The following is a 16,247-nucleotide window of genomic DNA, read 5'->3' as shown; positions in this document are numbered from 1 at the left end:
TGTGTTGGCAAAAAAGCAAACCAAGTATGAAGCATCTGAAACCTTCCTAAATGAAGAAATAACTGCTAAGTACAGTGACTTCTTTCAGAAGTTGTGTGGTCTACTCTGAAGTTGTGGATTTCAGTCAGCTTGTTTTCATGCGGTGCATCTGGAGCTACTGCATACAGAGTTCATGATTATAACCGATAGTTGGATTTAATATTGACTTAAGGTTGTGAGCATATGAAGCTTTGCCAAAAAAAACAATGAAATACAAAACCTCGTTGAACACAGTCAGGTGCACAAAGGGCTGGGTAATACTGGTTTATGTAGTAATGTTAATTCTTAAAGGGATGCTGTCATGGTGTCCTCCCCAAGACAGTGGTTCCATCAGGGAAATATTTCTTCAGATTTCTTTCCGTGTATTTTGTGTCTTTGCCCCTCCACTCACCCTTCCTTAACTTTCATCCAGGTTCATTCTTGCTGCTGCTTCTTGGGGCAGTGGGGTGGGAGGGGAGCATTTGTTATACCTTAATTATTTTGTAATATGTTATACTTCAATAATTTTCCCTTTTAAGAATGTGTTGAAGTATGCAGGCCTGGGTGCAGAGTCAAAACAGCGTGTGCCAATGGCACTTGGAATTGGGAGGCTGGGGATAGGAGTGCCTTACTCTGACTCATTCAGTTTTTCTGCCTTTCTATAAAATGAAATAAACTATAGAAGTAATCATTTCCTTACTGGGCGCTGAACAAACTCTTCAAATGCATGGTAAGCCACAGTTTACAACTTACCATACATGCTACAGTATTATCTAATAATGAGGCAAACATTTTAAAAATGCATGGCTTTTGATCATATCAAATAAAGTACGAAACTATGTCTGGGCTATGAACTGCCAGTTTCTCTCCCTGAAATAGGTCCATCTGATACTGTTGCAAGGGCCCAAGAGAGCAGTAAGTGAAAAAATAATGCAGTTAAACAGTAGTTTTAATATAATTGTGCATCTGCTAGGTGCCTTACAGTGAAAAATATTGCATAAAAAAACATTGTGAAAGGGTAGCGTATGGAAAGAACGATGGTGTGCTGTATTTTTCCAGTTACCAGCAGAAATTATCCGTTGATTTGCATCATAAATGATTTGCTGAATCAGGCTCAAATCTTGCAGATCTTGGGAATCCCCTTGGAAGCTGTTCATATGCAGGTGACAAGACTCTAGTTATGCAGTGCATAGAGTTCTGGTGAGGCTCAGCAGGCTCACGTGTGTAAGTCTGCTGTAATTCACTTATTAATAATTGCTTTTGCTTTCCCAAGATGCTTCTGTCCTGCAGATCATGTTGCCTACCTCAGCTGTAGTCTTTTTCAGCCTTAGCCAGGGAAAGAACAGTAAACACAATACTTTGTCAGACCCTGTAGATGCTCTTCAAGTTAGCTTCTTTCTCTCTTGACCCTGGAAAAAGCACGTGCCATGTTAGAGTTGTTCTGATGTATCATGGCTTTGGTAAATCTACTTAGATATTCAGCCTTCAGTAGTGACAAACGGCCAGTGCTCTGTAGAAAGGAGTACCTCAGTTGCCTTGTTTGTTCAATGTTCTGAGTTGTTGGCACATGGAGTCCTCCTTTGGACCTTCAGGCAGTTGGTTTGTATATTGGGGCAGGAGATTTAACTAACCTCATTACAGTTTGAGCTGGCATTCAACACAAACATTATTATTAATGGTCATAAAAGATACCCAACCTTTTTAAAATTCCAGTCACACTATTTGACTCATTGACCTCCTGTGAAAGTGACTTGTGCAACATGGCTGTGTGTTGCAGAAAGAATTACCAGCACTGTATCCTTGAATATGAAATGCAGGCTCTGTCTTAAAAGATGTAAACTTATTTCTCATTAGAAGAGCACTGAAAGTATAATGAGTTTGTATCTGATCAGAATTTATTATTATTATTAATTATTTGTACTATACCGTTCCTTCAGGATCATGGAAAAGCCATCACACTTAGTTATACAAATGGATTATACAAGGCAGTGTCTTCCCAAACAGTTGCATGGGTAAGCAGCAAAACCAGAAACCGGGAAAAGCAGTCAGATGCCCAGTGAAATGAAGTGAATGAGTCCAGCTGGTACAGCAGATCACTGGAACCAGGAACAGGATTAACTTCTGTTTTGCTGAGCCAATCCCATATATATTGCAGTTTGTTTCCTTTTCAGGGAAATCTCGTGACACAGGGCATCGATTCAGTCTTAAGAGGTGTCTATATATGTGTTTGTGTGTATATGCTTTGCTATCAAGGCATATGTGTGTGTAATATATATATATATATACACACACACACATACACACACACACACATACCTCTGTGTGTTTTGTGAATAATTTGCACCTGATTGCAAATGATGAATATGATTCATAAAATGAGTTGCAGGTCTAATCTACATGATATCACAAAGTATATAGGATTAATTTTGGTTTTGATGTGTAGTGAGCTGGTGTAACTAATCCTTGTTATGCCACTGACATAAACTTGGAAATGATTACCTGTGGGTTCTTTTCTTACACCATAGTGGAACAGCTTCCTTTGTACCCCTAGTCTGTTTAGGTATTACTAATTAAAAAAAAATTACATTTTCGTATTGTCATACACACACACAAAATTATGACTTCTGTTTAAATCAATCAGTTGTTCAGTCTTTAAATTGAGTCACTTGGATCTGAAGACCACTGTATACTTTTAAAATACGCAGCAGGTGGCACTATTGGAGTGGTATGACTATCTTTGCCTTAGTCCTAAAATGTTAGAGGGCCCCATTTGGCTTGTAGGTTGCTGAGGAATATAAGCAGTCAAGCCCTTTCCTAGGACTGGTACATATATTTCCTAACAGTACTATAGGTTCTGAAAATTCATTGCCATGATTAGGTTTGTGTAAAAACTTCTCTGTCTTTAATTGAACAAACTCCTGTCAAAAATGTCATCTATGAGTGATTTTCGTTTGATTACCCACTGAATTCTGAAGTGCCGTATTTCCCTTGAGTCTGTTCTTCCATCACACAATGGAAGCAATTCTTCATTTCCTTGAGGCAAAACAATTTGAGAATACTTCATAATCCAAAAGCAATGGCTTTTCGAACTTGAAGTAGATCTTTACTGCCCTTGACCTTGTCTGCAAAATCTTGTTTAAAAAGATGCAACTAATTTTATCTCATACTAATTAATTTGTGAGTAGTAAATTAGTTTTTTATTAAAAAATGGTTTGGAGGACCTTATAGGAATAATTGTTGATTTAAAGATAATTAAAAATGCTCATAACGGTTAACTGTCTGAATGCGCTTCCTGTAACAGTGGATTTTACTGCACACCTGGGACCAGAGGTATATATGATTATTCATGTTGTTCATGTGCAGAATTATAGGTATGTCCAACACTGTTCATGCAGGTTACAAAGAATACAAATATTGGTAGATTTTAACTGGCACTGAGAAGGAAAATCAAAGTTACTGTGATAATCCCCTTTCTCTAGCTTTCTATAATGTTGTGGTTTTTTTTTTTTTTAATTTAAATGGGCTCTTGAAGTGTTAGAAAATGTAATAACAAAAAGAAAGGTAGAAACAGGGTGGCTGCTATTATTTGGACTCCAGACGGTATCAGTAGAATCAATAGTAATTGTTTACTATTTAATGAGATTTTTGATAAGAGCGTGTATATTTCTATTATTTGAAAGCACAACCTTAAAGCATGCCAGTTAGGGACTGGTGTAAGTAGTTAGAGCACAGGACTTTCTGATGATGCAGGATTATTTTTTGGTGCTCTCTGCATGTCCACACTAAGGGGATGAAGGAGCCTGCAATGCAAGTTTTCCTTATGATCTCGAGATGTTTCTTCTGATCTGACCTTTCATGTGCTTTCAGATGGAGAGGGTTCAAGTGTGTCAAAGGGAGGGTGGCCCAGCTGTCCTTCGAGTGCCTCTGAAGGTTTGGTGAGCTTGGGTTGTATGTAGTCAACCTTCACATTTCCTTGATAGTATTCTATTTTCCCCTTTTATCCTTTGGGGTCTTTATGTAAATCTAATTAGGTGGTGTGTGTGTATCAATATATCTGTATATCAAAAATAAATCAGGAATGTTATTTTGTTAGCTGGTCTGAGAAGGTTACCAGGTTAGTACAGGCTGTAAAACGGTTTGCCAAATTTCTATTCCTTAGATCCCTGAGGTACCCAAGTGACTGAATCCAGTACTCCTGATCCAGCCCTAGTGACTGGGAGGGGTTTTGCGAAACACTGGTGTGCCCAGAATGAGTAGAAGCTGTAGGAAGCTCCAGATTTCTCCAGTCCAGTAGTGAGCTCTGGCATCTCTGATCATCTGCTCTGCTTGGGTGGCTGTAAAGGTTTAAATCAAGGACACCAACTTAGCATGGAGGATTTCATACCAAAAATCCTGGGCGTCACCTTTAATACTCGTGTATCTGGCTTTGCGTGTGTTGAGAACTTGGTGCTATCCAGTTCCCTCTGCAGAACCACATTCTGGTTTTTATTTTGGGGACGGTAAATGCAATCACACTGAAATCACTGGATTCATGTAAGTCGAATTGTGCTGGTTGTGAGGAGTTAAATGCAGCAGATGTTCTGTATGTGTTTTTTGTGCCTGGCATAAGAGGAATTTAAAAACCTCTCTTCTGTCTTGACTCTGTTGGTGCTGACGGTCAAGTAACCTTTGGAGTATTACTTGCTGTAGAAAGTAAAATAAAATGCTGAAATTTGCTGTGCTAGAGGGCTGCTCACTCTGTTGGTTGTCTGCATTATTACTCGCTCTGTGTAAACAGTCAGCTTCCAAAACATAGTGTCAGGAGTTGTTAATTTTGTAGTTCTGCTGTCCTTGCCTGCTGAGAACTTCGGAGATTCCCTTTTAGAAATGACAGTGTGCAGAGGCAAGTCTAAGAAGAAACTGAAGTTATTTACCAGTCAGAGATTTTAAACAATTGAACCCTGACATCTTTCCTTACCATCCCCATTCTTAGTTCTGAGGTTTCTTAAATTCGTGTGACAAACAAGATGGTTAGGTTTACTCCATTTTGACCTCCTAAAACTGTCCATGAGAAGAGGGTGAGAGGGAACCGAATGGCCTTCAATAGTCCTCTTCAGAGGATTTTGGAAATTCATTGAAGCTTCCTTGATCCTACAGATGCCTTAAATTGCAGTTACTGATAAGCAGAGTTCAAATTTCTGGTACTGCTACCCAAGTATCTTTTCTATACCAGCTACTTCTCTGTTTCCTATCCACAGAGTTATGATGGCTACAGCTCTGGGAGGTGACAGCAGCCTGTGTTTATTTGTTCTCCCAACAGACATAATACGGATATAGGAACTCTGGGAGAATTTCAAGCAGGGTCTAAAACAAATTGGATATGCTATATAAATTTTCTGCCTTGATTTTTCCACCTGTAAACTACAGGATTTTGATTCATTCTTGATTGCAAAATGATTTTTGATCTTTGCAGGATGGCGCTGAAAAGTGCAAGGCTTGGCCCTTATTAGTTTCCACTTCAGGCGTTGCTTGAGTAGGAATGAGTTTATCTTTGATTGTTTTTAATCAATAAAATGTACTTATCTGTAAGTGGAGTTTGATAAGAATCAAGTACAGCATGAAAGAAGTGGTTAATCTGTTGTTAATGAAAAGTTTTATCTGGATGACAACATCTTGCTTCTGAGATATTTGCTTTTGAACATTAGGACACAAACCACTTCAGTATTCATCTTCAAGGAAATCTGCTGGGTGTATAAGTTAACTTTAATAAGCCTTGCAAATGACTCTAGTTAAGATAGTCCTCCAAAGAGGATGGTAAAGTACTATTACTGTTGTGAGAATGAATATGGACTTGAAATCTGTGCAGGGGAGGAAAGTATCCTAAAAATGATTTGTTATTCAGAAACATCCTTCGCTTCACTTCCATGCAGAGATCTCATGAGAAATTTGTACTGCACTTCATAATCACTAGTAGCCTAATTGAGTCAATGAAATTACATCTGTAAAACTAGAGTATGTAAAACCAAATACAGTTCCACAGTGCCTGATCCACTACCCACTGAAGTCAACACATGTTCTGTTGAATTCGATGAAGTGAAGTTGGAGAATTTTATGCACATGATTAAATAAAAGCTGCAAATCAACCAATACCTATGAAACCAACAGTAAAATTGAGATTGTGTAGTTGAGCCATCATTTAAATTCTTTTCTTGTACCCATTGATCGTGTGCACATATATGCTTTTATATGGAATCCTGTGCCAGTTCTTCAGGAGGTCTCTGTAAAGGGCCTTAATTTGTTAATGCAGTACCACGCCTGAGATTTTGAATATGCATGTCAAGAATTAAATCGACCAGTAAGTATGTGGAATAACTACTATACCTAAATAAGCTATATCTTCAATCTCCATGTAAGAACTGTGGTCTGCGCTTCCTCTTGTGGCACTCGTGTAGAGCCTTTGCTGGATCTTTATACGTGCTTTCATCCATTCACAGTACAGTCAGGAAAATTACAGTGGATAACAGTCACCTCGATCCATTGCTTTTAAACATGAAGTACTTATTCTTACAGAGTGAATAGTGAGCCTCTCCACAGCATTTGGAGGTATGGACAAACACAATGGTTACCACAAAATCATGTGCAGAAGTAACTTCAACGGATAAGTGCATGTTTAGGGAAAGGAAAATACTTTTGGTGTTATAATGCCAGCTCAATAAAAAGAACAGCAACTTCATCTTTTAATTTATGGTACTGTGGCATTTTATATTATCAGTACTTGGTTAAACATTGCTGGAGATTTTGTGATAACAGAGTACCTGCAATGCTAAGTAGAAAGGGAATGACCTTTGTCATTGTTGACATTGAACATTGTCATTGTTCAGGGATCTTTCTGTAGATAGGTCTAGTGTTCAAGCTGAGAATTTTTTTTTTTTAAAGTGATGCGTTAATGTGTTATTGTTGTGTTACTTGGGGCTTAAGGTTGTAAACATCTCCCACCTAATTAGCAGCATTGCAGTGACTGTCAGGTTACTTGGCAAATCGGTTGGCATTTATCTGACCCAGCTTAGTATGTTTAATGTTTCTGAGGCTAATTAAAGACCCACAAGATTTCTTATTGGGAAAAGGATAATTGTGCCAGCAGGCCTAACAGCGCTAGGTCTCATACGGGCTGCCGCGGTTGTATTCAATGTGCATAGCTGATGTCTGTACGTGCAGTGACTCTCACCTGTCCCATTGTTTCTTCCATGCCAACCTATGCTCATGTACACATGTGAAATACCTGTTTGGGGCTTAGAAATATTTGGCTGCCCTGCTACTTAGGTGCCCAAAATCTGCTGCTGGAAGTAAAAGGATTGGTAGCTTTGTAGTTGCCTATGGACTTCTGTTACTTCTATGAAGGCTGTGAGTATTTTCACATCCCATTAAATTATGTAGCTGGTATAAATCAGGATAGCTGGACTCCTGTCAATACAGTAATCCTAATTTATATCAAAGGTCTACTCTATCTGTTCTCTAGCTTGTTGGCACGTCTAAGATGATGTGATGATAAAGAAGCGTGGCAGTTAGGCTGTCACTGGTTTTGAAGGAGTTCACCTGTGTAAAGCTGAAGAATGCAGTTAAATCTAAGTTTATATCAGGGTGCAACTGAGATCAGAGGCAGATTTTGATACTTGAAGTGAGAATAAAAAGTGAAAAATCTCAGTATGTACGAATATGGAATACAGTTAAAATAATTTATGTTTTTCAATGAACTGAAATGAATGTGCAGTTGAAGTTAATTTGACAGTGGGGGAAGAACAAAAAGCATTCATTGACATACTTCTTACAACTTATCAAAACAGCCAAGGGCCTAGGAGAGCATGGAAGTATTGCTTCTCCATAAGGTCAGAAACTAGTTAGTAGGAAAAGGGGAATAAACTCGCTTTTCCCTTTACCCTGCTCTATGTGTCTTGACTGATTAATCTGCGCTCTGCCTCAAGCTGTTAATCAGCAGTGGTGACATTTCAATTATAGACAGCATTTTGTCCATCCCCTCTGGAAATTCTGGATTTGTCAGTGCTAAAGCATCACGAGTACATGACTGCAACTTCACTGATAACTGCACAGCTAAACCTTGTTTGCTTTCAATAAACAGTTCTGGAGGTTATGGTAGTATCTGCCAGCATAAACTTTAATGCAGAAAGAACATTTTCCATACACAAACAACTACGTTTGAGAGAATGCTGCCTTGATGGAAGGATGGGCAACAGATTGACTGGGTAAGGCAATGATTCTCCAAACTTCCCTATTTTCTCTAGAAAAACATGAACAGTGAAAGTAGCAACATTCCCATTCCCATTCTGCCCTTGAGCGGATTCTCCTGCCCTATTGTCTTGCACCCTTGTTCCTAATTTAAGGAGATGTGGTAACACGAGGGTGGTTATTCCAGCCCCAACTTTTCAGTGCTATTTAAAGCAAAGTATTTCTTGCTATTCAGGACTATTCTTCCGATCTGATTGCTGAAGAATATAATTGATTCTTATATCCTCATAAGGTTGTTTTATTTATTTCTAAACTGTTGTTTCCTTTCTACTAACCAATACCTCCTTTAAAAAAATGTTTAAAATCCACTAATGTCTGTTTTTCTGAAGTCATTTATTATTCTTATGGCTTTCTTCAGAACTGACTTCAGCTTCTTTTCCTTTTTGCAAGTAGTTATATTTTGAAAATTGCAGCATTTCAAGCCTCAGCCACCGTATCCGTGACTTGTTTATAGGGAATATGCAGCAAGTGAAAGGGCAGAGCAAGCCTTACCAGCCACATTCTGCATCAATGAAAAAGCAGCCTCTACGCATTATTTGATCCTTTGTTGTCTGGTAAGAGTTACCCTAAGGAAACAGTTCTTGGTAGCATTTTAAAAATTTTATTTCCTTTCACAGTCTCTTCTTGCTTAAGTGAGACCTTTGTTCAGGACAGGTCCATGCAGCATGAGCTCCTTAGGGGCAGGGAAATTCCACCACTACCTGGTGGCCATCTGATTTAATGAAGACAAACTGGGTTACAATTCTACCTACCTTGATTTTTAAATGGACTGGTACTCCCACTTGCTTCATTGGGATGTTTCCTGATTGCAAACTATTCAGGTAAATTTGCAGGATTAGACTCTAGAATGTAGGCCAACACCATTATGCACTATGTGGGATTCCCGCATTGTAAATATTTTTTCAGACAACTTTAATTAAACTCTGTCTTATTTAAAGATTTTGTGATCACATTTCTCATACAGGTGCTCTCAATACAGAATATTCAAAGGTGATATGATAGAGTAAGATTGGTTTAAAAGTCAGTATATTAGAATGATTGCATTATAGGTTGATAGTCTTCAGGATTAATGTTTTAAAGGTTTTTCTTTGCAATAATAACTAGAAATCTTAAAAGTATAAACCTATGGGAGTTAGGGCTTTGAGAAATCACTGGGAATATTTAAAATGTATTTAAAAAGTTCAGTATATGACAAAATTTAGTAGTATTTTATAGTTTAAAAGGCATTTCAAATTAAGTATTTGTACTGTTATAACAGTTTAAGATCCTGGGCATGCAAAACCTATTTGACTTCATTAAGGCTCTGCTGAGATACCACCTTGATTGCAGAATGAAAGCATATTTTAGATGAGCCTTCTTTTGATTAAGCAATTCCACTTGTCACATGCTATGGCAGGTAATGCGAAAACTAAAAACCTCCCCAAACCCTCCCAAGTAAAAAAAAAAAAGAAAGCAAACCGCAAAACCAAAACTTCAGCAGAAGTAACAATTCTGCACTTTTTTTTATGGAATACTGTGGAAGTGTGTTTGTGCAAACCAGAAAGCCGGAGTGTGATACTGCAGAGGGACCGGTACATATTAATGGCAGATTAAAATTTTGTGAATTCCTTCGGGCCGTGGTTTGAAGTTGCCCCTTTTCTGTATTGCTTCCATTTCTCGGGCGGCCACAGCACAGCAGCTTTAGTGCCTTCTCAGCGAGTGGGGCACCGGCAGGGCGGGGGGATCCCGTGCATTGGCACATCACGCGTGGGAGCCCCCGGGAGGCTCTGGAGCACCAGTCAGCGTGGAGCGGCCGAGGGAGCTGGGGGTGTTCAGCCTGGAGAAGAGGAGGCTGAGGGGAGACCTGATCGCTCTCTACAGCTACCTGAAAGGAGGGTGTAGTGAGGTGGGTGTTGGGCTCTTCTCCCATGTAGTTAGCGATAGGACGAGAGGAAACGGGCTCAAGCTGCGCCAGGGGAGGTTTAGGTTGGAAATTAGGAAAAATGTCTTTACGGAAAGGGTGGTCAAGCATTGGAACAGGCTGCCCAGAGAGGTGGTGGAGTCCCCATCCCTGGAGGTGTTCAAAAACCGGGCAGAGGTGGCACTTGGGGACATGGTTTAGTGGGCACGGTGGTGTTGGGTTGATGGTTGGACTGGTGATCTTGGAGGGGTGATCTTGGAGGGCCTTTCCAGCCTTCACGATTCTATTCTAGTTTTACTTTCATTAAAAAATAACGCAGCCACCAAGCCAGGAGACATGAAATTAATTATTACCCTTAACTGGTTTAGTGGTGGACTTGGTGTTAGGTTAATGGCTGGACTGGATGATCCTAAAGGTCTTTTCCAACCTGAACGGCTCCGTGATCCGTGATGACGGGTGTGCGGCAGCTGCCCGGTACCGCCCGGGCACTCGGCGAGCCACCACCCGCTCTGCTGCCCGGAGCCGCCGCCCCGGCACGGCCCCTCCGTGCGCGGCAGGGCTGAGGGGCTCGTCCCGCTGCCCGGCTCCGGCTCGGGCTGCGCTCGGCGCTCCTCTCCGCCGCGCTGCCGCTCCGCGGGGCCGGGCCGGCGGCTCCGTCCCGGGGAGGCCGGGCCTGCGAGGCCACCCCCTGTCGCGGCCGCGGGGCGAGGGCGAGGGCGAGGGCCGGGCGGGCCCCGCCGCGCCATGGCCGCTCCCTGCTACCTGGGCTGGGATTTCAGCACGCAGCAGGTACCGGGGCCGCCTCCCCCGCCCCTCCCCTCCTCTCCCCTCCCTCGGCCGGCAGCGGCTGCGCGCAGAGCGGCGGGGCAGCCCCGGGGCCTGCCCTGCCCTGCCCGGGGCCCGTCCGGGGCCGCCGCAGCCACCGCCGGGCCGCTGAAGCGCGGGGGTGCGGGCGGCCCCGCCCGGCCGGGCCTCGGGGAGCCGCAGGGGGGCAAGGCCCGGGCGGGCCCGGCCCGCCCCGCCCCGCCCGCCATGGCGGCCCGCGGCCCTGCCGCCGTGCTGCGCCGCGGCGCGGGAGGGGGACGGGCCTTCCCCCTCTGCGGCAGCGGCCGCCGCCGCCTCCCCGCCAGCGACCGTGGTGTTCTGCAGGGGCTCCTCGCTTACAGCAGCGCCCGGCTGGCCGCTGCAGGACGCCGGTGCCGCGCTGCCTACCGCAGCCGAGGCAAAACGACTGCCAGCGCTTCGGGTGCTTAAGGCTTGTGCGGGCCACGGGCGCTGTGTGTGCCCGGCTGTTCGCCTGCTTCCTTCCCTTCGCCTGCATAAGCCATCTTGCGTCCCTTTGTTTGCCCCATCTCTTGGCTGAAGCTGCAGCCTGCGTAGCTGCGGCCCGCGTGTCCCGAGGCGTCCTCCTTCCCTTCGCCATCCCGCTAGGGATGCGTTTGATGGCGGAGAGGGGAGCTGCGGCCCTCCTCTAGCTGCGGCCCGCGTGTCCCGACGCGTCCTCCTTCCCTTCGCCATCCCGCTAGGGATGCGTTTGATGGCGGAGAGGGGAGCTGCGGCCCTCCTCTAGCTGCGGCCCGCGTGTCCCGACGCGTCCTCCTTCCCTTCGCCATGCCGCTAGGGATGCGTTTGATGGCGGAGACGGGAGCTGCGGCCCTCCTCTAGCTGCGGCCCGCGTGTCCCGAGGCGTCCTCCTTCCCTTCGCCATCCCGCTAGGGATGCGTTTGATGGCGGAGAGGGGAGCTGCGGCCCTCCTCTAGCTGCGGCCCGCGTGGAGACCCCTCTGCCTGCGGCGCCAGCCAGGCCGGGAGCTGGGATTTGCACCTGAATCCAGCTTTTCCAGCTCCTCGTATGAATGAAGATTAGTAGGATTGTGAACCTGGATGCTCAGGTTGCTTCTTGGAATTTCGATTTGTCGGCACAGTCGGGTATTTACGCTGCAAATAGAAACGCTGCCCGAGTTGTGTGTAGGCCTGAATACGTTAATAGGCATATGAGCATAAATAACTTCATTATGGCTGTGCTGAAGTTTGGGAGCTTGGAAAGACACATCCAGGTTACCCATGTGAGGTTGATCCGGTGTTTTTGTAAGGCGGCATGCTGCAACCAGAAAGCCAATTACACTGCAGTGGGTCAGGGGCAATTTTAAGTTAGCACAGGGCACCAGCTTGGTAATGAGTTGTGCCAGTGCATAAACGATGGCCTTACATTAGTATGGCTAAAATTGAAGTAAGCCCCTAAACGAGGATGGCCTTGTTATTTGAATACAACTCTGAAATGACTTGGTCTTTGTAGGTTTTTTTGTCTGTTCCTTTAGCAGCACTTCGCACTCTCTCCTGTGTTGAAATACGAGCAGAATGTGAGCTACCTTCTCACTTTTCTTCTAGGCTGTTAATGTTTTTCTTTTGTACTGGCTGAATTTGAGCAAAGATAGAGGGGGAAAGTTTGTGGTACTCTTCTAGTTTGTTCTTACAAGCAAGCTCAGCTTTATGGAGTTACCTGTTTGGGCTGTTGCTTTCCGTATGTTGCAGAAGCTCAGAATATACTTGTGTAATGCCCTCTGAGCTTTGCTAGACTGGTAGAGTTTGATTTACTCACCATCTGGGGAGCAAGGAAAGTCCTCAAGGTATCCTAAGGGTCTGTTAGGTTCCAAGATGGGGAAAAAAAAAGTGTGGGGGGGAAGCATATGGCATCTTTAATGTAAGATACTGTCTTCTCTGGAGAAATTGGAAAAATTAGTTACCTTGATGCAAGCTACGAACATGGTAATTTGTTTGCTGTTCTTTAGCATATGCCTGCATCTCAATCTTGTTTGATTAAGGAGAGAAAAAATGGGGGGGGAGGAATGCAAGCACATATACATGTTGCCGAATAGGTGGCATGCTGGAAATTCACATAATAATTTGTTTCATGTAAAATTGTGCACATGCTTTCAGCGAGTTGTATGGATTGGGGTGATCTTCTCTCCCATTTCGTCTGTGAGAACTGAGTTGTTATAAATGAGTTATCAGTGCTATTTAATTCTTGTTAGTTTTTGTTAACATCCTGTTTTATATCTTCTAGCTGAAAGTCATTGCTATTGATGAACAGCTGAGAGTCATTTATGAGGATAATGTTCATTTTGATAAAGACCTTCCGGAATTTAAGTAAGGCTTTTTATATTTTGCTTGGATAATATAATTTAGAACTTTGGGGATTGGGGTGGGGGGGGCTGTTGCCTTATTTGGTCTCATTGATATGTGTGGAAGCATGGCAAAAGTTCATGCCATGTTCATGTTTCATGCTTGGCAAGGGTAGTGTATGCTCTTGCCTTCCTTGGTATGTAAATATGGCATGAACTACCAACAGGAAATAAGTAAAAGAAAAAAAAATCTACCCCAAAGTATTATGTATAAATAAACCTTTTTTTTTGTTGTTGTTTTTTGTTTGGAACTTCAGGCTTGTGGACATGACTGTTTTTTTCTGGGGGACATAGAAGCAAGTACCGGCTTGTGTCAGGGTGGGGTGCTATGATAACAGCAAGTAAATTGCATGAGGGGAACTTCTAAAAGGAGACAAATTCAGTGGTTCCAAATCTCACCATAGGATGTAGGATGACAGTATTTGTTTACTTCAGTTAATAGACTAGAATTTACAAATGTCATCCTCCATGGTCACAAGTTTCAATGAAGTACCTTTATTTACTTGACAGCAAAAATTCAATTTCATCTTCTAGATTCAAAGCCACTAATAGCGACAGTTAGGAAACTTAGAAAAAACTATGAATTACATGGAGCCAATGAGCAGATTCAGCATTGGAGTCTATCACAGATCTTACTTCAGGATCAGAGCCTTTCCTTGCAAATTATTTCCTTTGCGATTGGGTCAGACATCTCTTATGTCACCTCCTAGGAGGTGACTTTTGCTTTTTCGGGTTTCAGACACGAATCATATTCTTGCTCTTAACATAAAAGCATTGTAAACTCTCTTTGATTATCAGCAAACTTGAAGAACTTTGATTGACAGGGAAAAAATTGCTGAATTTACCAAGAGAAAATACCATTTTTCTGTAGGACTCAAGGTGGAGTCTATATTCACAGTGACAGACTGACAGTCACTTCTCCCGTGCTAATGTGGGTCAAGGTATGAACAAGCTTTATATAGTTTCACTTCTTCCTTGCTGTTATTGAAATGGAAATGTATTCCAAGCAGTAGCGAAGCTCATCATTCAAATCAACATAGTCCTTCTCCTTGTATTCTGTGTCTTTGGTATGCAAATATTAATGTTATCAATAAATGTAGTGGAAGTTGCTAACATTTTGAGGGTTTTTTTTGTTTGTTTCTTCACTCTGTACTATTGTATGTGGGATGAATCCTTTCCTGACTTTCCCTCATTTGAAAAAAGACTATTCTTTTTTTCATCTTCTTGCTTCATACGCAAAAGGGGCAGCTGTTGCTTTGCATAGCTTAAACCTGTGTTCTTGTAGCTTCCAGGTTATTTGCACTATTTTTTTAGAATAAGCTTTGCTAACCCATTGATGTCTCAAATGGTAAGTGGTCAAAGAGCAATTTATTCAGTGATTCCCAGTCACTTTGACTGGTGTTTATTTTGAAATACAACATTCTTTTCTGTTTTAAAAGAAGGCCTTCCTTGCTTCACTGCAACACTTAGCCTCACATGGTACTGTGTAAATTTGTCTTACTAGTGTGATTTGAATAGTTAAGATATTTGAAAGGTCACAGAACACTCAGCTGGTGATCCACAGTAGTTGACAAAGGTTTGGTAAATTTCCTTGCGGTTGGTGTTTTGAACCATAATGGACAGGAACAGTCGTAATTATTAATAATATGATGATATAGGTTTATGATGTTTCTTGGGAAATTTTGAAGTCTTGCAGTGGTCCATTTGTCAAGATAGTCTGGGAGATGCTGACCTGAATGAGGCTATGTAAAGATAGATTAATTTTTGGTTTTAACCTTCAGGAAAATGTGGCAAGAACAAAATTAATCTAGGTGCTTGAAATGCTAAAGTTCTCTTGAATTCGCCTTATATTAAAGAGACCCTGAGTTTTCAGCTGACGCTGGGGGCAGTGGTATTGGGAATACCTAACATTTTGTAGGATGGGGTGCAGGGTGCACCCCATTAAGATTTCATAGATTTCAAAAAGTAAGAACAGAAAAAAATAATCCTGCTTTGTGTCTGACACTCTTGAAAGTGGCTTTCTAATGAATTGGAATTCTTTAACTCTTGCCTCTTATTTAGGTTTCAAAGAATGGATCTTTGTGATTCAGCTTGTTTAAAGATTTTTTTTTTTCCCCTGTGTGATTCAACTTTTCTTTTATGGACTCTTATTTCGTAAATTAATTTATGCAGCTTCTTGAGAAGTCCATAGTCATTAGCTAATTTTTCATTATCTGCCAATGAACTCTTATCAGTGATGACATGAATTTACTGTTTAATTCCAGAGATTGTGAGTATGCATAATTTGATAGCTCGTTACAGTCATTCTTGATTCTGTTTGTTCCTGTAGGCTCTGGATATGATTTTGGAAAAAATGAAGTCTTCGGGCTTTAACTTCTCTCAAGTCAAAGCTTTATCTGGTGCTGGCCAGGTTAGTTTATTAAAAAAAAAAAAAAAATCAGTCTTACTGTATTTCTTCAATAGAGTATAAGGTATAGTGATAAATTTCATTTATATAATTGTATTGCAGAAGACCATAATGACATCAAGTAAGACCAAAGCTTCTGTATAAGCATCCATTTAAAGACATGTTCCTCAGGGGAACTTAAAACCTGAAGCACACAAAGCAATCACTAGAAGGTAGTGGGAGTGGAGGATGAGGTTTGCAGTGCAGTTGTTTAGATCAGTATAGCGCATAACTAGTTGGTTTCCTGTTGTTTAAATACTTTGTACATACAGATTCTGAAATGACTGGGATCAATTTGAATTTCAGCGTATCCAGGTGCTGGTGGAAGTGGGGTAGAAAACAATAGTGAGGATCACAGTTTGCTAAAGGCCTAGTAACATCCTGTTGAGCACAGTTTTTGTTGGCTAGGATAGAGATCTGCC

The 16,247-nt window shown here is 42.1% G+C and overlaps 1 protein-coding gene across 1 annotated transcript in view; it reads left to right on the top strand.

Annotated features, from left to right (window-relative positions):
* The first annotated feature begins 10,942 nt into the window (after positions 1-10,942).
* The window catches only part of XYLB (xylulokinase), an 83,284-nt gene continuing 77,979 nt past the window's right edge, over positions 10,943-16,247 (top strand). The window contains exons 1-4 of the mRNA XM_075705683.1: positions 10,943-10,987; positions 13,262-13,344; positions 14,251-14,320; positions 15,709-15,789. Coding sequence (XP_075561798.1) covers positions 10,943-10,987; positions 13,262-13,344; positions 14,251-14,320; positions 15,709-15,789 — 279 coding nt within the window. The remainder of the gene's footprint in view (positions 10,988-13,261; positions 13,345-14,250; positions 14,321-15,708; positions 15,790-16,247) is intronic.

Source organism: Pelecanus crispus, chromosome 2, assembly GCF_030463565.1.
Source record: "Pelecanus crispus isolate bPelCri1 chromosome 2, bPelCri1.pri, whole genome shotgun sequence".
In the NCBI taxonomy this organism is placed as follows: domain Eukaryota; kingdom Metazoa; phylum Chordata; class Aves; order Pelecaniformes; family Pelecanidae; genus Pelecanus; species Pelecanus crispus.
This window is presented reverse-complemented; position numbering and strand designations above follow the sequence as displayed.